Here is a 21,754-nt window from a genome sequence, read left to right as displayed (position 1 = left end):
AGCTCTCGACTTCCCACGCTCTCCCAAATACTGTTTCCTAATCAGGCCCCATGCTTTCTTCCCCACATGGCAGGCTCCTATCTATTCTTCAAGTTTTCTCAGATACTTCTGAGGCCCTCTTGGCCTGCCCTGGAAGAGCTAACAACTCCCTCTGCCATGTCCCACCATATCTGAATTATCTGAATGGACGGATGATCGTAGAAGCTGAATTCAGAGGAATAAATTCCGCCACTGAGTACCAGGTCACGTGTTCACTGTGCAGTTAGCTGAAAGAGAGCGGAGTGCAGCTCAGGGGTGTAGTGTCTGGGGAGAAGACGGAGAGAGGGAGGGAGGAGGGAAGGAAGGGAGGGAGGCACTCAAATCAAAGACCAAGACTTCAGATGTGTAAAATGGTGTCACCCGTGTTTGGAGCTGTGGCAGAAGGACAGAGGGACAGGAGAGATCAGTTGCCGTGGCTGCGGGTACTGGCTGGCCCTTGCTGGAGCCACTGTTCTGTCAAAAGCCCAGCACACGTGGTGGGTGGGTGGGTCGGCTTGGAACCGGTGAGGCCTTACCTGATACCAGTGTGCAGCCAATCACACTGGTTCCTACACACCAGGTTCCCGGGCAGCGTTTGGAACAATTTGATCTACTCCTTCCCACTTTTTCTAAGATAGTGCTGGGAATGGAATCTGGGGTCTCATGCCAGTGAGACAAACACTACCAATACATTACACTCCTAACCTCTGACAGTGCTCCCTGTGGAACAAAGGGGCTCCCGATGCTAGAAAGAAAAGGGCCATTCTGGAGCTTGAGGAAAGCTGGAGGCCATTCTGTGGAGCCTGATGGGTGGAGCTTCCCCACTCACACAGAAGGTTCATAGGAGCCGGCATGCTAGAGATGTGTCACCAAGTGACCAAAGTGCGGAAGAGGTGAGAGAAACTGCAATGATGGTGCTCTGGGCTTGGAAACCGGAGAACCCAACCCACAGCCAAGCTCACACAAGCGTTCACAGCGGCACTAGTCAAGGTGGGCCCGGATCAGCAACAATCTGTCTGCCAACAGAGGAAGAGAAAATAAAAGGCGAATAGCTCTCCCTGTCTCCATCCTCCCAGGAACTTCTGCTCCATGACAGCCAAGCAGAGGGAGGAGCCACTGTGTCGGCCCAAGCCAAGGAAGAAGACCAGCAGATGACTAAGTGATGGGCAGCTGTGTCCTGCAAGCCAGGGAGCTGGTGCTGCCATCTAGAATGTTCCCCTCGGTGGTCTAGAACTCATATGGCCACTACATCACCAAAGGCCACTTTGGTAGGACCAAGACAGTCTCTGAGGGTGTCTTGGACCCTGTAACATTGTTCTTAGTTACAAGCGTGACACATGAACAATAACTCACCCCTTCTGCGGGCTCAGCCAGAGAAGTCTTAAGGTATGGCTTTTCCATGAGATGCCATCCTACACGGCTACAAAATGTCATATTACCTTGTGGCTGAACTCTGCAAACCTCATATGGGTGACAGAAGTCAGACCCATCGGGACTCATCTCATGATTTCATTTCTATGCTGTATCTGGGACAGTCAAATGTAGAGCCAGGAAGTAAACAACTTTTCTCTTACAGAGGACACGGGTTCAGTTCCCGGCACTCACCTATAATTCCAGATCTGGAGATGTGACACCCTCTTCTGTTCTCTATGGGCACCAGGAACACATATGATGTCCATACATACATTAAGCAAAACACTCATACACATAAAATAAAAAAATATATAAAGCAGATAGCTCTGTACCTAAGGCTGGGACGAGAGTGTGGTGACAGGGTATGGCTGGGGATGCAGGGCCTTCTTTTCCTTTTATGACACAATGTCTCATGTAGCTCAGGCCGTTTTCACACTTGTTATGTAGCCGGGAATGATCCTCCTGCCTCCACTTCCTCAGATTATAGGTGTATGTCACCATGCCCAGTTTATACAGAGCTGCAGACTGAACCCAGGCAAGTCCTCTGCCAACTGATCTACATACATTCTCAGCCCTGGCTTCCTTATTTATCTGTATGAATTGTATCTCAGGCCTCACAAGTTCCAAGCAAATGATCTACCACTGAGAGTCTGAGTCAGCAAGATGCGGAGTCTTCAACAAAGCACAACTCTGTCAATAAACCAGAAGCTACTGGGTTGCACACTGTATGAGTGAGCGATGTGTAAGGAATATGAGCTAGATCTCATAACATTTTTTGTTGTTGTTTTATTTTGTTTTTTGAGACAAGGTATCAACATGTAGCCTGATGTGGTAGTCCCCTCTGTGTGCTGTGATTACCATTAATGGATAAAGAAACTGCCTTGGCCTGTTGATAGGGCAGAACTTACGTAGGCGGGAAGGACTGAACTGAATGCTGGGAGAAAGAAGGGCAGAGTTAAGAGACGCCATTGCCGCCAGAATCAGACATGTTGAAACTTTGCCGGTAAGCCACTGCCACGTGGCAATATACAGATTAATAGAAATGGGTTAAATCAATGTAAGAGTTAGCCAATAAGAAGTTAGCACTAATGGGCCAAGCAGTGTTTAATACAGTTTCTGTGCAATTATTTCGGGGCTGAGCAGCCAGGCAGCCGGGAACCAACAAGCCTCTCTCCCCCAACAACAGCCTAGATATTCTCAAACCCAAAGTGATCCACCTGCCTCATACTCCCGAGTGCCGGGATTACTGATATGCACCATCAGGTCTCTTTCCAAAATTCTATTTTTAAAAGCAGTAACAAGGACCAGGAAGATGCCTCAGTGGTAAATAAAGTATTTGCCCCACAAGTCAACACCCTGAGCTCCATCTTCACCAGATAAACAGCTGGTGTTGTGGATCATGTCTGCCATCCCGGCCGTCCTACTGTGAGAGAGGTAGAGAATCCCGACAGTCCTACTGTGAGAGGGAGGTAGAGAATCCCAGCAGTCATACTGTGAGATGGAGGTAGAGAATCCCAGCAGTCCTACTGTGAGAGAGAGGTAGAGAATTCCAGCAGTCCTTCTGTGAGATGGAAGCAGAGAATCCCAGCAATCCTACTGTGAGAGAGAGGTAGAGAATCCCAGCAGTCCTACTGTGAGAGAGAGGTAGAGAATCCCAGCAGTCCTACTGTGAGAGAGAGGTAGAGAATCCCAGCAGTCTTACTGTGAGATGGAGGTAGAGAATCCCAGCAGTCCTACTGTGAGAGAGAGTTAGAGAATCCCAGCAGTCCTACTGTGAGATGGAAGCAGAGAATCCCAGCAGTCCTACTGTGAGAGAGAGTTAGAGAATCCCAGCAGTCTTACTGTGAGATGGAGGTAGAGAATCCCAGCAGTCCTACTGTGAGAGAGAGGTAGAGAATCCCAGCAGTCCTACTGTGAGAGAGAGGTAGAGAATCCCAGCAGTCCTACTGTGAGAGAGAGGTAGAGAATCCCAGCAGTCCTACTGTGAGAGAGAGGTAGAGAATCCCAGCAGTCCTACTGTGAGATGGAGGTAGAGAATCCCAGCAGTTCTACTGTGAGAGAGAGTTAGAGAATCCCAGCAGTCCTACTGTGAGAGAGAGGTAGAGAATTCCAGCAGTCCTTCTGTGAGATGGAAGCAGAGAATCAGCAATCCTACTGTGAGAGAGAGGTAGAGAATCCCAGCAGTCCTACTGTGAGATGGAGGTAGAGAATCCCAGCAGTCCTACTGTGAGAGGGAGGTAGAGAATCCCAGCAGTCCTACTGTGAGAGGGAGGTAGAGAATCCCAGCAGTCCTACTGTGAGATGGAGGCAGAGAATCCCAGCAGTCCTACTGTGAGAGAGAGGTAGAGAATCCCAGCAGTCCTACTGTGAGAGGGAGGCAGAGAATCCCAGCAGTCCTACTGTGAGAGGGAGGTAGAGAATCCCAGCAGTCCTACTGTGAGATGGAGGCAGAGAATCCCAGCAGTCCTACTGTGAGAGGGAGGTAGAGAATCCCAGCAGTCCTACTGTGAGATGGAGGTAGAGAATCCCAGCAGTCCTACTGTGAGAGGGAGGTAGAGAATCCCAGCAGTCCTACTGTGAGAGAGGAGGTAGAGAATCCCGGAAGTCCTACTGTGAGAGGGAGGTAGAGAATCCCAGCAGTCCTACTGTGAGAGAGGAGGTAGAGAATCCCGGAAGTCCTACTGTGAGAGGGGAGAGCTGCCTAGAGCACACTGTGCAGCAGAAACAAGAGATCCTGACTCTGTAAGGGGGAAGATGAGAACTGATTCCTGAAAGTTGTCTTTGTTCTTCGCCCTCCTCAACCTCCTCACCCCTGCCCCACAGAAACAGTAGCAAGCTGTTGTGGTGTAACCCTGAGGCAAGGAATCACTGTGGGTCCTAGCATATCTTAAACTAAAATAAACTCTAAGCGGCATTAGGTTTCATGTTTCAAAAAATAAATAAAAAATAACAAAAAAAAAAACAGGAAAAACAAAAAAGACAAAACAAAGCAAGAAACAAACCCTAGAACAATGCAAGGGGCACAGGATTGATTGCTAGAAACACAACACAGTGAAAACCCTGGGTCTATGCCCTGCTCCTATCCACAGGTGAGGAGCATCGTGTCCCAACGTTGTACAGTGACACAGACACTGTGGCCGCTGAGGACAGCTGTGCTCACCAAGATTCTTGCTGATAATTAGTTTTGTTTGGGGGACGATCCAGGGAGACCGAGTGTGCCCATGGCCCTGCACACTGACCAACAGATGAAGCGTCTGGCACTGGAGTTTGCTACGGTTCCACGGAAGTTTTACGGGCAGCTACCCCATGCACCCCGCCCCAGCTGTCCAATCATGGAGTCCTCTTGGACACACCAAGGACAGCAGCCAAAGCTGCTGCCTCTCCCAGTGACTCTGGCCTTAGAGCAGGCAGGCAAAGCCTGAGACTGGAAAGCAAAGAAGTATCCTTACGTTTAGTCCTCTTTCACGCAGAACAAGGCTCTCCACTAACTCTGCGACTTCCCATACATACTGCCACAAGTGGTGACCACCCTAATCTAAGAGTCACTGAGCTGGGCACAGGAGGAACGGGAGAGCTGGGCTGGAGAGGATGCTACTCATCGCCTTAGCCTAGGAAATCAGGGATTCCCTAAAAAGCTATAAAGATTGAGGGTTTTAAGTCTTTTAACATTTAAAGATGAAATCCATTGGCATTTACCACAAAAAGGACCTCCCACACCACTAAGATACCAACTATCTCTTTAAAACAGTCAATCTTGGCCAGGTGTGACAGCATATGCCTTTAACCCCAGCACTCAGTAGGCAGAGGCTGGCTCTGTGCGTTTCAGGTCAACCAAGGTCTCTTTTTCTCAAAGACCCCCCCCCCCCCAGAAAAAAAGTCAATTCCAGGACAGATGTGGCAGTAGCACAAGCCTATAACCCCAGTTTTCAGGAAGTTGAGGCTGGAGGATCATAAATTTCAGGCTTGCCTGAGACTCTATTTTTAGAGAGAGAGAGAGAGAGAGAGAGAGAGAGAGAGAGAGAGCACAAATGAGAACTCGCTAGAAGTGGTGGCACGTGCCTGTAATCCTAGCACTTGGGAGGTGAAAGCAGAAGATCAGGAGGAATTACAAGTCATTCTCAACTAGACAATGAATTCAAGGCCAGCCTGAGCTACAGGAGACCCTGTCTCAAAAATAAACAACAAGCCAGAAGATGGTGGTGCACGCTTTTCATCCCAGCACTTGGGAGGCTGAGGCGGATGGATTTCTATGAGTTTGAGGCCAGCCTGGTCCATAGAGTGGTTCCAGGACAGCCAGAGGAGTTACACAGAAAAACCCTGTCTTGGAAAAAAAGAAAGGAAGGGAGGGAGGGAGAGAGGGAGGAACGGAGGGAGGAAGGAAGAAAGAAAGAGCAAAACAAGGAACAACATAAAAAAAAAAGAAAGGAAAACAAAGCAAGATGTCCTTAGAGAGAAGGCTGTCTCCCCAGGACCACCTGATCTCTAAAGCACGGCCCAGCAATCTGTCTCCAGTGCCTGGTGATGTCAGTGAGAACAAGTGTGCCAGCATTGTAATCCATCCTCACCCTGAGCTTTAAAGAGGGCAGTCTCACAGAGCAGAGGAGCGAACACTGTCTCTTCTCTCTGGCCCTCGGGTGGGTGGGTTGGAAATAAAACCACCCAAGCTGCAAGATCAGCCTGTAATAGGAACACTAAAGACAACAGACAGGCCCACACCACACAGCCAAGAAAAGGAGTCTTTAACACAGGCTCCAGGATGGAGATTCTGGGTTCTAAACACAACGTAAAATGGGATTTTCCCAAAACACCGTGATAGTCTAGAGTTTTTGGTACAAGCATGTACTCAAGATAACTTGTACATGCTCACGGAAGGAAGGAAGGAAGGGAGGGAGGGAGAGAGGGAGGGAGGATGGAAAAGACTATCAATGCCTATTAGTAAACAGTATCAGGATGGCTGGGGTTTTCTTTGCTGCGCCGGCTCAAGTGATCGTCCCTGCACCTGGTTGTGATTTGGGTTCCACAGTAACTGTTCTCTGAAGCAGATTCCTAATGCATGTTCCTTTAAGACATTGGTAGCTCAGAATATTAACATGCATTCATGGAAAAGGCAATTCAGGGGCAAATAAATCTGGGACGTGCTGAGCTAAACCAAGCTAAACAGATTTCCCCAGGACTTCTCAGAATCTCTCATATGTTAATGTGAATTTCCAAGAACAGCTGTCATGCACAGTGGACTTTTGATTTGGGTTTTTTTTTGTTTTGTTTTTAAGGTTTATTTAACAATGGATTCCTTTCTTCTTGGAATATCTTATGGGACTTAATGATCTGAGAAAGCACTCTTGGGCAAGTTGTTATCTTTAAGACTGGGGATTGGCAAGGCCATGAAAGCCACGGAACTTCCCCAGACACTGTCTGCCCACCTATAAAGTAATGACCGTTACCACCAGTTGGATCTACAATGTCCCCCGAAATGCCCACAGGTCACAGCCTGCAGTGCTGCTGCTATGGGTGGGAACTTTAAGAGGCAGAGCCCAAGGGAACCAGGTCCTGCTGCCGGAGGGGATATTAGGACCAGCCCCTTCCCCTCTTTTTTTGCTCCCAGTCACCCCAAGTTAGAATCCTGCTCCTCTAGCTCCACCACAATGGGCTATGCTACAAAGGCCCAAAGCAACCACAGCCAAAATAAACCCTCCTCCTTGTGAGTGGACTGTGTTAGGCAGAGAGCTGAGCTAACAATAAGACCACCTTATAGGGGATAGCAGCTGATGAGAGATGGAAGGCAGAGCCTGGCACGCAGTAGGCCTGCAGCAAAGGTTTGTGCAATGAGCCCAGAGGAAAACATTTTAATACAGTACAGCAATAACCACAAGAGAGTTTTCTAGATCTCTGGGTTTCCTCTGTTACGCCTGTGTAAAGAGCAGGATCGGCGGAGTTCCTTACCTCTGAAAGCCAGGGGACAGGCTTGTTCCACTTCAAGTAGCTACTGTTCCTACTCCTACTTCGGGAAATTTCTTGGTCCTATCAGAAGAACAAAAAATGAACGTGGTGATAGGGGCTAGAGAGATGGCTCAGCGGTTAAGAGCACTGGCTGCTCTTCCAAAGGTCCTGAGTTCAATCCCCAGCAGCCACATGATAGCTCACCACTGTCTGTAATGAGATCTCGTGCCCTCTCCTGGTGGGCAGGCAGAACATTGTGTACATAATAAATGATTTTTTAAAAAACAAATGGAGATAGGACGGGATATGGGGCTCCTTGAAGATGCCTCTGGGGAAGTAGGGGGTCATGGGACACAGTCCTTGTCCCTAGGAGGCTAGTCAACTTAAGAGATACTTTCATTCATTATCTACACCATGTCCCTGAGGAGACTGTCTCAGGCTTGTCAACATGCACTATAGAGGTCTGCTCACATTCCTGAATTTTTCAACCTGCTTCATGAGAAGAGAAAAAAAAAAAAAACCAACTGACTCTGGACTCCCTTGGGGCAGGAGCTGTGACTTCTTTTTTTTTTTTTTAATATTTATTTATTATGTATACAATATTCTGTCTGTGTGCATGCCTGCAGGCCAGAAGAGGGCACCAGATCTCATTACAGATGGTTGTGAGCCACCATGTGGTTGCTGGGAATTGAACTCAGGACCTTGGGAAGAGCAGGCAATGCTCTTAACCTCTGAGCCATCTCTCCAGCCCCGAGCTGTGACTTCTTATTCCCCAACATCCCCCACGCCAAGTTCTGTCCAGATTTGTCACTGATCTCAACAAATGGGAACCCCTCAAAGGCACCCGAAGTCCTCCCTACCATACCCGTCTACAGATTGACTCCGGTCTCACCCACCTCGGAGGATCCACATCTGGTTTTGGCTCAGCTGTTTCGGGGGTGGGGTTCCAAATTGGAATGGCCCCCAGTTTCCCTAATCTGCCTCCTGAGAAACACTATAGGGAAATGCTCCATGACAAACCATACCCCAGCTGTTTGCAGGGAAGGGCATCTGTCTCTGTTATCACCTCTGGCACCACGTGTCTGGTACTGTCAGCAGAAACAGTCCTGTCTCCAGGATATGCTGGTTAATAATATGCAGGGAATGCTGTGTGTGTGTGTGTGTGTGTGTGTGTGTGTGTGTGTGTGTGTGGCGGGGAGGGGGTTGGGATAGAATAGATGGGAATGGAATCCAGGGCCTCACAAAAGCTAGGCAAAGGCTCTACCGCTAAGCCTAGCTTTTAGGATTTGTTGTCTTGAGATGGGCGCCATATGTCTGAAAGAGCTCAGACTTGGATAGCTTGGACAACGTGGTAAAAAGCAGAAACAAGACAACTAGGCCCACTGGGGCTTTGAGCAATGGTTCTCAACCTGTAGGTCGCCACCCCTGGGGGCAGAATGACCCGTTTACAGAGGTCGTATATCAGATATCCTACATATCAAAAATTTACATATGATTCATAACAGCAGCAAAATTACGTTTATGAGGTAGCAACAGAATGATTTTATGGATGGGGGTCGCTGCAGCACGAGGAACTGTATTAAGGGTCACAGCTTTAGGAAGGCTGAGAAGCACTGGCTTTGAGGATAAGCTATGATCGGCACTCATCTAGAACTTAGAGTTAGACTGCAGCCCTCCCAGCAGTCTCTGCACACACCACAGAGAAGCAGATTTCCCTTACGGCCATGAAGCAACCGAGGGCAACTGGAGATCCTGACTGATTGAGCAGCAAGGAGACCAGAAAAAAGACCGGACCGCCACATACCTTGAAGCTCAGCCTCTGGGGACGATAGAATTGGAGATTGGGATCAACAGCTGGAATGTTCCTATTGGCCAGGGCCTTGGCCAGTTCTCTCCAGCTGCCATACCCTATAAAAGGGAAAAAAAAAGAGAAAAACAAAGTCAACTTAATTCGGGAGCCCATAAATCTAAGATTAGGGAGGCAGAGATGGGGGGGAAGTTCTCTTCTCCTTACCCCACCTTGCAAGGTAGCTATGAAGTGGGCCAGGCATGGGCAGATGCAAATTTAGCCACAGACCACAGGGCAGAGGGTGGGAAAGACCTCTGCCTTCCCTAAATCAGAGAAGGAACTCCGCCACGTGAACTGGCTCTTGTCAGTACTGTGGGACCCACTACAGCATGATTCTTACCCAGCTGCACTTGGTGGGTGATTACTCACAAAAGGCCCCCTCAAGAACTGGCGGCAAAGGCTATTTCCAGGGTAGCAGCAGGGGATTATGGGAGGTGGGGACAAGAGGGTTAAGGGCAAGGAGCACAAGCCTCTCTGATCATTAACCATGGGGTTGCTGGATAGAACCAGAGCTAAAGGAGGCAGGAAAGGGTGAGCCAGGGACTTGGTGTTTGTCAAGCAAATTTAGAGTCCTGAGCTGATCTGAAGGCTCAGTACGACTCACTGATGTGTGCTCTGGAACCGGTTAGCTTGCGTGCATCTGAGGAGGTGAAAAGACAAACCATGGTGGGAGGGAGGGGACAGGAAACTGCTGATGTGCAAGCAAGCATACCTACACAGACAAGGCAAGGAGCTGCCGTGGATAAGGGTGGGAAGAGTCAGGGCCAGTGCTCAGTCTAAGTCACTAGGTGCCAGTGCCTTCTTGCTAATAAAGAGATCGGCTGGGCAGAGCTGCTGGGCTTAAACACTACACGATAGGCCATGCATCAGAACTGGGAACCATCAGGATAGTTTTAGAGAACACTTCATCCTCACTCCAGGTAAGAATAATGGGAAAAACAAAACAACAACAACAAAAAGCCCTTAAAGCCAGGCAGGTGCTAGCGGTGCACGCCTTTAATCTCAGCACTCGGGAGGCAGAGACCGGTGAATCTCTGAGTTCAAGGCCAGCCTGGTCTACAGACTGAGTTCCAGGACAGCCAAGGCTACACAGAGAAACTCTGTCTCAAAGGGAAAAAGAAAAGGAAAAAGAAAAACTGGGACGAAGGCTGATGAAATGACAAGAGTTACAGAAGGAATAGCAGCAAGGCTGAGATGAGGACCTGAGTGGCTGCTTCAGTAGGAGGCCGCTGTGGGGCCGGGCTGCATCTCGGCTCTGGAGCTCATGCGAGGCACAACACAGGCACTGCTCAGGAGTGTCAGATTGATGCAACACTTGGGGAAAAAAACTCCACGTAAAAAAGGAGTTTGACAGTCTCCCTCCCTCCCCACTTGGGAATCAACAGTTGGCAGAAGGCAGAAGTGTCACGGGATCCCTATGTGAGCACCAACAGGGACACAGATAACTGAACAAAACCAGAACAAAACCAGAATAAACAGCTAGGTACAGGGGCAGATGCCTCTAACACATCAGAACTCTAAGGGAACTAAGGCAGCATTGGACCAGCCTCAGATACAAAGCAAGACCGTCTCAGCAAAACAAAAACAACCACAGAGTAGAAACTGTATGAACCAGAAGGTTGACATCTCCTGTGCAGGGGTCTTATGTGCTGATGCTCAGAGGGGTGGGTGCAGAGCCACAGACCGGAGCAGGCCGTGGAGGGGGCTTATGTGGCTGTGGCTCGTGCTGAGGAAGCATCTCGGGCGCATGGTTTCCTGTGAGCCCTTTAAGATGCTGGAGTTAGGCCAGGTATGAGCAGTCTCATCTTACAAATGAGGATAGAGGAGCTTGGAGTTCTGAGTCACAGATCAACTTGTCACCCAAGATTAGAGAAGACAGTCCTTACAGGCCAGCGTCTGTCATCATTCATGGCTTCTCCCGTGGCCACTCTTTAGCAGGGCTCTGAGGAGTCCTGGAATAGGAGTCCTGGATCTGGGCCTCGGGTCACTACACAGTCACGCTTACAGTTATGAGAACCTCTGGCCTCCAAGGGCACATGGACAGGCACATAATTAAAAAAATACAAATCTCAAAAAATACCCCCTGCCGAGCACGTGTGTGTGGTGTGTGTGTGTGTGTGTGTGTGTGTGTCGTACGCAGGTGTGGAGACCAGAAGGCATTGGGTGTGCCCCTCAATCACGCAATTCCCTTTGTGAACAGGTCTTGCTATGAACCTGAGTTCATGTTTTCTAACCTAGTCTGAAAGCCAGCAAGTCCCAGCAATGCTCCTGTCTCCGTCCCCCTGCATATGTGCAGGGTACCCAGCTAACTACATGGGCGCTGGGACCTGAACGCTGGTTCTCATGATTGTACAGCAATAGCTCTAAGTTACTGAGCGGTCTTTCCAGCCCCAAACCCTTGCTTTAAGAGGAACCCTGCTAGCCTAATTTGGCTACAATGTTCTTATGCCTCTCCTTGGCAACTGCATGTACTGCCTTCCTTAATCCACTTATTGGCTGTAAACCCCTGGCCTCCTGGCTGTAGTCAGAACTGAACTCTGATCTACACTAAGGGAAGAAGTCATTGACACCCCCAGTTCTACTCCTTTATAACTGAAGGCTCTCTCTGCAGCTGAGGGGAGTTCTGTTGAGAAAAAGACAGGAAACTCAGTTAAGTTAAACCTAGTCAGGCCTTCACCTGCAGGTCACAGGTATGTCCACATGGTCCTGATATAACTGAGATTTGGACAGTCAACCGTGCAGTCTTCAGGCTTCAGAGTGGCAGGTCTAAGTACATGTGCCTTCCAGCTGTAAGGGTGTGAGCATCTCTTTAACCTGGCTCTCTTCATCAGGATAAACAGAAGCATCTGCTCTGTCCCCCAGGCCCGCTGTGAGCACTGGGTTCTATGTGTCTGACTCACACACTGCTTGATAAGCATCTCTTCCTCCTAACTGTCCCGAATTGGGGGTTTAGATTTGAGAGTCAGGGGACAGGAATCCCAACTTCTTTTGAATTGTGTAAACTGCTAAGAGTCAGTAACTCTGACTCTTGTCTGCTAACCGGCCCGAGAGCAAGCAGACAGGACAGCAGGAACTTGGTGTTGGCACAGCAATAGATATGTCCTCTCTGCTCCATGGACTTTGTGGTTCTCTGTCACCTCCCCATGGTTTCGCCAGTGTTCACTGGGCAAACACGCTATTGTCAGGCACTGAGCCCTATATTTGGATCCTCCTCTTCTCTGCATCTGCACTGCTTAGCCCTCTGGGGACAATTGGAACTAAAAAATGTGCTGATTGAATGACAGACACTTGTCACTTGTCCCCTGTTAAAGTGACTCCTCCTGCTTCTGGCTGAACTTCTCCTTCCAAAACACCAGCTGCCAGGGCCTGTTCTTCCTCCAGCAGGTGTCACATTGATGCCAAGAGACAGACATCTAGATCCCAGGTATCAGATAGAGCAGCACCCTGGGCCTCATGCTCTGCCCTCACAAAGCTGGGCTATCAAGTTCACCATCAGCCAGAGCTTTGCCAACATCCCTCCTGGGGGCAAGAGAGACTTCAAAGACCTGGAGATGATCACCCTGGCTCTTTGCTACACTATAGCACACATATATCCCTCGGTATCATTTTTCAAAGCCTCTAACACATGCTAACTCCACTGCCTCCTCTCACCCTTTCTCTCAGAAATAAGAAAAATGAAACAACAAAACTGGTACAATTATTAGCCCAAAGTCTCACAGAGAAACGAGAACGCACATGAAGCACCCAGTGCCTGTAACATCTCAATCTCCAGCATCACTTGGTGCTGCAGGTCAGGAGCCTGGTACTCATTTCCCTGGACACTTCATCTGATGCTCTTGTCAATACAGCATAGGGATGTCAGGGCCCTTCACATGGCAGAACGGCAAAGGCCCTCACTGCTACTGCAGATCCCCCAGTGGGACTGCAGGCTTGGCCTCGGACTCCATCCCGGGGGCTGAAAACACTTAAAAGCATTTTTAACTTAACAGTTTAGGGCTGGAGGTAGAGTCTAGCTAGCACAAAGTGCTTGCCAGGGTGGAGTTCAGTGTAGAGCCTTGACTGATGGTGTACAAGGTCCTAGGTTTTATCCCCAGCACAACGTGTGTGTGTGTGTGTGTGTGTGTGTGTGTATTATGTACATGGTGTTCTATCTGCATGTATGCCCGCAGGCCAGAACAACTTAAGAAATAAAAAGTTATTGCTAAATTTGCATGTCAGTATAAATTCCTAAAGCCTGTTAATAAAGACCCTGAACTAACCGGCTGACCCAAAGCACACTTCCTTCCAGCCAACCACATAAGAATGTGTTCAAGGGGGTTGGAGAGATGGCTTAGCCGTTAAGAGAATTGGCTGCTCTTCCAGAGGTCTTGAGTTCAATTCCCAGCACCCACTTGGTGACTCACAACCATCTGTAATGAAATCTGGCGCCCTATTCTGTCCTGCAGGCCTACATGCAGACAGAACACTGTATACATGATAAATAAAAATAAAAATATTTTTTAAAAATGTGTTTTAACCTCTACGAGTGCACAACCAGACTCCTTACAAACTTGTGGAAATGTGTGTTGCTTTTGCTTCTAAGTGACTATAAGAATGATACTAATAGCTGCCAACATTAATGAGCACTTATTATATGCAAAGCATCGTGCTAGGAAGTATGGATTTGGCTTCTGGGTTGTTTTGTTATTATTTTTGGAACAGGGTCTCACTATGTAGCCGTGACTGGCCTGAAGCTCTCTATATAACTAAAGTTGGCAAAGGGAAAAGGTGGTGAAATGAAGCGATGCCAAAGAGACAGCATCCTCGTCCCACTAGGAAACAAGAGGTTGCCAAGGAGACCAGAGGTCATGACATTTGGGGCACGGATTTACAAGAACCTCTGCTTCCCGGTTGCTGTAATTAAAAGTGTGCACCACCCTGCCCACTCCATGCTGAAAGTTTTATTTCACCATGCAAAGACAGAAACGATAAGCACACAGGCACACACATCACTTCACCGTGAACAACAGGGAGCCCAGCGGAGACCTAGGGAATCTGCTCCAGCCCTGTGATGGTGGAGTGTCAGCCCTGAGCGGGTGAGTCACCTCATCTCTATCCACACTCCATTTCTTACTCACGTGGAAGCTGACAGAACTGAATACAGGCAGCCCAGCACAGAGTGATGCAAGACTATCCCCTAGTAAAGGCTAAACAGTGCAATAGGCTGGTTACTTAGCCCTTCCCTCCTCCCTAAAAAAGAGAGGAAGGAAGAAAGGAAGGGAGGGAGAAAGGGAGGGAGGGAGGGAGGGAGGGAGGGAGGGAGGGAGGGAGGGAGGGAGAGAAGGAGGGAGGGAGGAAGGGAGCTGACAGCCCTAGGTAGCAGCAGGGAGGCTGAAGGCAGTCCAAGAATGTTACCAGGAGAGATGGAACCGGGAAGGACCTGAAAAGGGATGGATACACAGGTTACCATGGCAGGTGTAGATATCTTTACACTGTTGGTTCCAGGCTTAGGGCTGGTCTCCAGTAGAAAGGGTTTTCTCCTTCTCTAAACTACAGGGGGAGGGAGACTTTTGAGAGGTGAAGATCTGGCCCTCCCAGGACTCTGGAAAGGGTATGAGCAGCCTAGGAGGAGGGCTAGTTCGCCTGTTCCACAGGACACCACAGACGGAAGAGCCAGGATGAATATAGATTTCAAAACGAAGCCCTGGGGCCTGCACAGAAACACATTCTCCAGAGACCAAACATGCAAAGGGAAAAGGTGGTGAAATGAAGCGACGCCAAAGAGACAGCATCCTCGTCCCACTAGGAAACAAGAGGTTGCCAAGGAGACCAGAGGTCATGACATTTGGGGCACGGATTTACAAGAACTAGCCCTGAGTCCCAGGATGAAACAGTTCTGTCCCTGGGGATCACTTGAGGAGAGAGCCTGGGGAGTTAGTGTCTTCCGTGGAACAAAGAAACCATGGCTTGAGGATAGCAGGGTCTAGCTCAGATCAAAAAATGGAAGCAGCAAGTCACAGACAGGCATGGATAAAGCAAGGACCTGTCACCTGGAAGATGGTCTTCAGGGCATGCCCAAGGCTCTGATGGCAGAGTCTTTCCTTCCTGCTCTCTGATGCCCCAGGAAACTTGATGCAATAAAAATTATTATTACTTTAGCCATTACAATTAACATGTATGAGTTCACACACACACACACACACACACACACATCTACTATAGAGGCCTGCTATATTTATATTAACTTGGGCACAGATAATTCATTTTCCTTTATTTTTAAAAAATTAGTTGTAATTTCTAATACATCAACTATATAAGCAATCCTCTTTTGTAGTTCTTAATAATCTATGATATGGGGCTGGAGAGATGGCTTACACCTTTAATCTCAGCACTCAGGAGGTAGAGGCAGGCAGATCTCTATGAATTCAAGGTCAGCCTGGTCTACAGAGAGAGTCCCAGGACAGCCAGAACTATGTAATGAGACCCTGTCTCTAAAAACACAAACCACAACAAAAACAAAAAAGAGCACTGACTTGACTTTAGAGGTACGGTTTGGACGCCCAGCATCACACCGTGTCTTATGACCATCGGTAACTCCAGGGTATCCAAGATCCATACCGTCTTCTGGCCTTTGTGGGCACATATGTGGTTCACAGACATACACACTGGCAAAACTCACACACATAAAAATAAAAATAAGTAAATCTCAATAAATAAGCAAATAAATACAATTTAAAGAAAACAATCTATATGGCACCACAGAGCCCAGGGACCCAAAAGCACATGAATGGCAATTTTAGCAAGAACAGGCTAAAGTATAATTAACATTGGCTTATATCTCTTGGGTAAGAGGAAGAAGGGACGGGCAGGCCTGGCAGAACCAGAGGCTTAGTCAGATCACAAGCACAGAAATGTCCTTCAAACACTGCCGCACTATCTTTCAACATCGCTTTTCCAGGCTCTGACACTTTTTAAAAATACTCAGTTTTTCTTTAACAGGTTTGTGTATATATAGATTGGGTATGTATATAGCTTTTATGCTTTGACAGATTCACATATGTGTAGACTGAGTATGTAGATAGCTTTTATACTTGGACAGGTTCAGGTATGTATACACCAAGTATGTAGATAGCTTTTATGCTTGGACAGGTTCATGTATGTATACACCAAGTATGTAGATAGCTTTTATGCTTGGACAGGTTCATGTGTATCTAATGAACGTTGGTCATTCTTTTTTCCTCCTATTACCCTCTCTTATATCATCCTCTCTCCTACTGAAACCTTTCTTCCCAACCTTATTTTCATATTTTCTTTACATACATTCATACATACATATTGTTATCTTTCTTTTTGAATTACATACATGTTATACAATGTATTTTTATTTTAGGCTTTTTTTTTTGCGACAGAGTCTCATGATAGTCACTCACCACCATGCCAGCTTATATGATACTAAGAACTGAACCTAAGGCGTCATGCATGCCCATCAAGCATTCTATCAACTGGGCGACATCCACAGCCCAGACTACTCCTATAGGAAAACAAGGTTTACAGGGCTGTTTGGTTGTGGGCGGTTGATCCTGCTAAAAGCCACAAAGACAGTAAGTGACTGAGGCAAGATCCGAGCCCAGGACAAAGGTTGTGTTCTCAATTCTATTACTCCCTATTAGTGTGCACAGGAGCTTTCCCTTCCATTCTCACGACTGTCACCTGGTACGTGTGTCCTTTTATTCACCAGCCCATCCCTGTTCTCCCACCGGCTCCAAACTACCTTTTACTGATACCACGAGCACACACTCGCCAGACCACTTCCTTTCTCTTTCCGATTTAGTTACTAGTTAACCAGTATCTCTCTGTAAGTGCCAAAGAAATGCAGCGGAGGGGGGAGGGGGGAAGAGGGGAGGGGGAGGAGAGGAGGGGAGGAGGGAAATAGAGTCCTGAATGGACAGTCCCATCATCTTCGACTAGCCAGAGAACTAGACAAGAGCATTTGGGCAGTTTGCTGCCCTCTTCCTGCTCTCGGCACCTTCTTCTCAACAGAAATAGTGCAGTGTTTGTGTTCATGGGGCCCTGGGGATCACTGGTGGCTGCCCAGCTCATCAGGAGGAGGGAAAATCTGAGGGCTGAGGACAGTAGGGAGGTGGAGTCCTAAGGTTTCCCTGGTTCTGCCCAGGAACAGATGAGCACTGGTGGGCTCTCATGAGCATCGCCCCTGACAGGCCGCCAAGCCTGCTCACAACCAGGCCCAGGGGCCTGAAGAGCCGTCAGCTGTACCCCCAGTTTCCCGCCAGGCTGGCACCTAAGCTGTTGGAATGGTTGTGGCTGCAGGCAGGCTGAGGCTTGCAGCTCGTGACATGGGAACTGCACCTACCGCCCTTGTGGGTGCTGCCTAGAAGGGGCCAAAAGAGGGCATCTGAGCCAGCGCCACAGATGCACCTGCCCTACAGCTGCTGCTCACCCAAACAGCCAGAGAGAAGATAAAGCCAAGGGCGCAGATGAGGAGAAGAGACAGACAGAAAGCTCCATGTCCTTCTATGTGCTGCTGATGCCCTGGGAATATGGACTTGACTTTACACAGCCCAGCTCAGTGGGTTTCCAGTCTTCAGGCAAGTGTGATGACGGACACAGACTCCAGAAGGCAGGGCCCAGCCTGGGTCACCTTGAGGATATCATCATTCTCACTCGCATCATTTCAAAAATTTAAACAACCCATAACATTCCAGGGTCCATCTACTAGTCAGGGCTATGACAGTCACAGTCCCATGCAAGGGAGATGTGAACTTAAGACCCTTAAAGAAACGGAATATTTCTGGGAAAACCAAGAGCTGACAGAGTCCTGGATTTTGAAGACTGGCCCATAGCCTGCACTTCATTCCTCGAGGACTCCTAGGCAAGAGCCACTTAGGTTCTTTCAGGACCCTGTGATGGGGCTGACTTTTCTGAACCCACGAGGTCTATTGCTGTGGAATAGTCCTGTACACTGTGAAGATGTGCTGCTCTTGTTGGTTTAATAAAGGGTCAGCTGGCCAATAGCTAGGCAGGAAGAGGTTAGGCGGGAGAACCAAACTAAGAGAACACTGGGAAGAAGAAGGGTGGAGTTTCCAGAGGGAAAGGATGGATGGAAAATCAGGTAACAAGTCATGAGTCACATGACAGCATTTAAATTAATAGAAACGGATTAATTTAAGTTGTAAGAGCTGGATAGTAATAATAAGTCTCTGTGTGGTTACTTGTGAGCTGAACAGCGGTCCTGGCTTCTTCTTCTTTTTGGTTTTTCAGCCAGAGTTTCTCTGCACATCTCTGGCTGTCTTGGAACTTACACTGGAGACCAGGCTGGCCATAAACTTGCAGAGATCTGCCTGCCTCTGCCTCCCTGAGTGCTCGGATTAAAGGTAGGCACCACCATTGCCTGGCCAAAGATATTCTTTAAGGAAAAAAATGTAGAACTACCCTTTACCTCCCTGGGGGTCTTTCAAGTAGGGAGTTCAGGGCTACAGTAGTAGGTATTCGTCTAACGTGCAGAGTATAGTTAAGGATGATCGATCAGAAGCCTGGGGAAATTGAGCAAATGGACCAGTGAGCTACCCAGCCACCAGACATTTGCTGAACACCTCATGTATACTGAGTATGAACCCTACTAACAGCTGGATAGAGAGAAAAGGACATTTAGTTCTTTCGGTTCCGAGGGGATTATAGGGCAGGCATCCATGGTTACTGAAAAGACCCACTTATCTAAGAACTTGAAAATAGCCTTGTTGGTCCTCACACTTGTGCCCCCACACAGGGCAAGTGCACACCAGTTCTATTGGATGCGAGCTGGGAGACACAGCAAGCTGGGCTCACTAGATGTTGATGGCATGTTGCTCAAGGATTTTCCACTTTCAAAGACCCAGGCAAAGCTATTAACAAATTTTCTGTAATTAAGAAACTTGTCTTCATGGTCCTAATAAATCTAGGAAAAGCAACAAATAGGAAAACCCTGACTCTGTATAACAGCAACGGAGGAATTTCAACAAGAAGATCACTAGATCTCAGAAGAAGATTTAATGATGCCCACAGAGGCTCCGGAGGGCATAAGACAGAATAGTAGCTAGTTAAAAAAAAAAACCTGGGCTCAGGGCTGAAGAGATGGCTCATCAGTTAAGAGCACTTCCTGCTCTTTCAGAGGACCAGGTTTGATTACCAGAACCCACACGGAATGGCTCACAACCATCTTTAATTCCAGCTTCAGGTCTGATGCCTCTAGCCTCCACAAGCGCCTGTATGCATGCATACATACATACTCACAGATACATACACATAGGACTGGAGAGACGGCTCAGCCGCTAAGAGCACTAGACGCTCTCGCAGAGGACCTGGGTTCAGTTCTCAGCACCCAGGATGGGACCTCACAACTACCTGCAACTCCAGCTCCAAGGGATCTGATGCCCTCTTCGTGCCTTTGTGGGCAATGTACATACATGTGGCACAGGCATACATGCAGGCAAAACACTCGTGCCCATAAAAATAAAAACAAATCTTAAAACTAAAAAGCATGCAATCTTAAAACCCGAGGCTCTTCCTCTAGGAGGAAACAGGGATCTCTCTCCTGACTGAGAGAAAGAAAAATGGTTTCCACTGTTGGAGAACCTGCAGAGACAGAAGCATCATTGATAGGAAAAAGTGAGAGCCGGGATAAAAACAAGCAAATAAAACCAAACCGTCGTCATCAGAAGGTGGAGGAAAGACATGAGGAGTTAAACAGTAGGGGGTGTGTCTGTGAAAAGCAAGCAGGAACAGCAGCTAGCCACTAAGGAGACAGGAGGGAACCTGGGCACAACGGCACACCTGCATCACAGCCACACAGAGGAGGCGAGACTGGGTCTCTTAAGTAATATTTTAAAAGACAAGCGGGGACAAGCAGGAAACACTTCGCAGAGCCTGGACTTCCGGGATGACTACGGTGGGATGACGACACAGACCTAGGAGTCTGTTTAGGAATCTCTCCTCCACGCATTACCCCACCACCTAACAGGTTAGTGCGTGCTTCACAGAGAAAACCACCATAGCTACAAATAGACATCTGTCCAGGCTCGTCTCAGCTACGCGCCTGACATATGTTGTCTCATTTCACTCCCACAGCAACCACATCGACACAATTCCTGATTTACAGATGGGGAAACTAAGTCCTCATAGCCTCCAGACGACAGCATTGAGAGACTGCTGGTTTTTCAAAAAGATCTAACAATATCTTACATAGGACCTTCTACCTAATGTACAGAGAGGCAGTGGAATCCAAGGGAAGCAAAGAGAGGAAGGACCCTGAAAGCCAAGGACATTCTTGGGCCACACAGGGCCTTGGTTTGGACCAGCAGCCAAGAGACTTAGTCTCCCAGCCCAATTCACCTGATATCAGCTGTCAGACTACCTCCACCCCAGCCCCCACCACACACACCATTTGCAGTATTATCTGATGTGGGTGCCTGCCCATTGCTAGACCGTCTGAGTGAAGTGACCTGCCAAAACCCAGCTGCTGTGATCTGTTCCCGGGAAGGAGAAGGAATGGGACAGGAAGGCATACAGGACAGCAACAGGAATATCGGGGTCAGGTGTGGTGGCGCACACCTTTAATCCCAGCACGCCAGCGGATCTCTGTGAGTTCAAGACCAGCCTGGTCTATATAGAGTTCCAGCAGGCCGAGGTTATAGGGAGGTTATTGGGAGGCGAGGCGTTACTTTCCCCCTCCCCATGACATTTAATGTCATTTAAATGAAACTCTGAAGGTTCGTGTGCACTGAGGACAAAGGACTGGGCATAAGGGTAAGGCTCTCATCCCAGAGTCACTACCACACATTCTCGGTCTCATTCTTACGTTCAGCCCAGTGCCATGAACCTTTTCCTTTTGGTCGACAAGGGCGCAGAGACCTACAGGTAAGTTCACTGATCTGTCTACCATGCAAGGGGAGCCAGGGTTAAGGATGTCAGATATCAGTCTTTGATTCCTGCCAGAGGCACAGTATGCCATTATTGTGTTTAACTGCCCCTGAGCCTGAGCTCAGGAAAGCCTGCAGATCACGTCTCTCATTATATTCCCATTGCATCAAGCAAGCACTTGCAACGTGAGGATAAATGAATGGCAAAGGGTCTGGGTGTGAGGAGCTGGAATGGCTACTTCTTAGGCAGCATCTCCTCATAACTCTGGGCTAGAGACTGGATGAGCTGACGGACACTGGCCCTGACGATCACCTCAAAGCTCTCTTAGTAGACTGTGGACACTCATGGTGGCTGAGATGGCAAAGTCCCAAGCCAAGGGTCTCCAAGGAAGCCCTTGCTGCTTTAGTGTATACTATTTCCTTTTCCCCCCTCTCTCTGTTACCCATTCCCCTTACCCCACCTCTATCACTTCACTATTTAGCTCTGACTGGCCTGAAGCTCATTATGTAGACCAGGTTGGCCTCGGGCTCACAAAGATCCACCTGCCTCTGCCTCCAGAGGCATTAACTCTCATGCCTAGCCTTCTTTCTCTTTTCGAAATGTAACTTTGGGGTGTGTGTGTTTTGAAAACATAAGATGGACTAA

The 21,754-nt window shown here is 48.3% G+C and overlaps 1 protein-coding gene across 1 annotated transcript in view; it reads right to left on the bottom strand.

Moving 5' to 3' along the window:
* B4galnt3 (beta-1,4-N-acetyl-galactosaminyltransferase 3) overlaps window positions 1-21,754 on the bottom strand; it is a 106,046-nt gene that overhangs the window by 28,386 nt on the left and 55,906 nt on the right. The window contains exons 2-3 of the mRNA XM_075982929.1: window positions 9,173-9,276; window positions 7,372-7,449 (exon numbers count right to left, since the gene is read on the bottom strand). Coding sequence (XP_075839044.1) covers window positions 7,372-7,449; window positions 9,173-9,276 — 182 coding nt within the window. The remainder of the gene's footprint in view (window positions 1-7,371; window positions 7,450-9,172; window positions 9,277-21,754) is intronic.

The sequence above is a fragment of the Microtus pennsylvanicus genome, chromosome 8 (assembly GCF_037038515.1).
Source record: "Microtus pennsylvanicus isolate mMicPen1 chromosome 8, mMicPen1.hap1, whole genome shotgun sequence".
Classification (NCBI taxonomy): Eukaryota; Metazoa; Chordata; class Mammalia; order Rodentia; family Cricetidae; genus Microtus; species Microtus pennsylvanicus.
The sequence above is the reverse complement of the archived record's forward strand: the minus strand, read 5'-3'. Positions and strand labels throughout refer to the sequence as shown.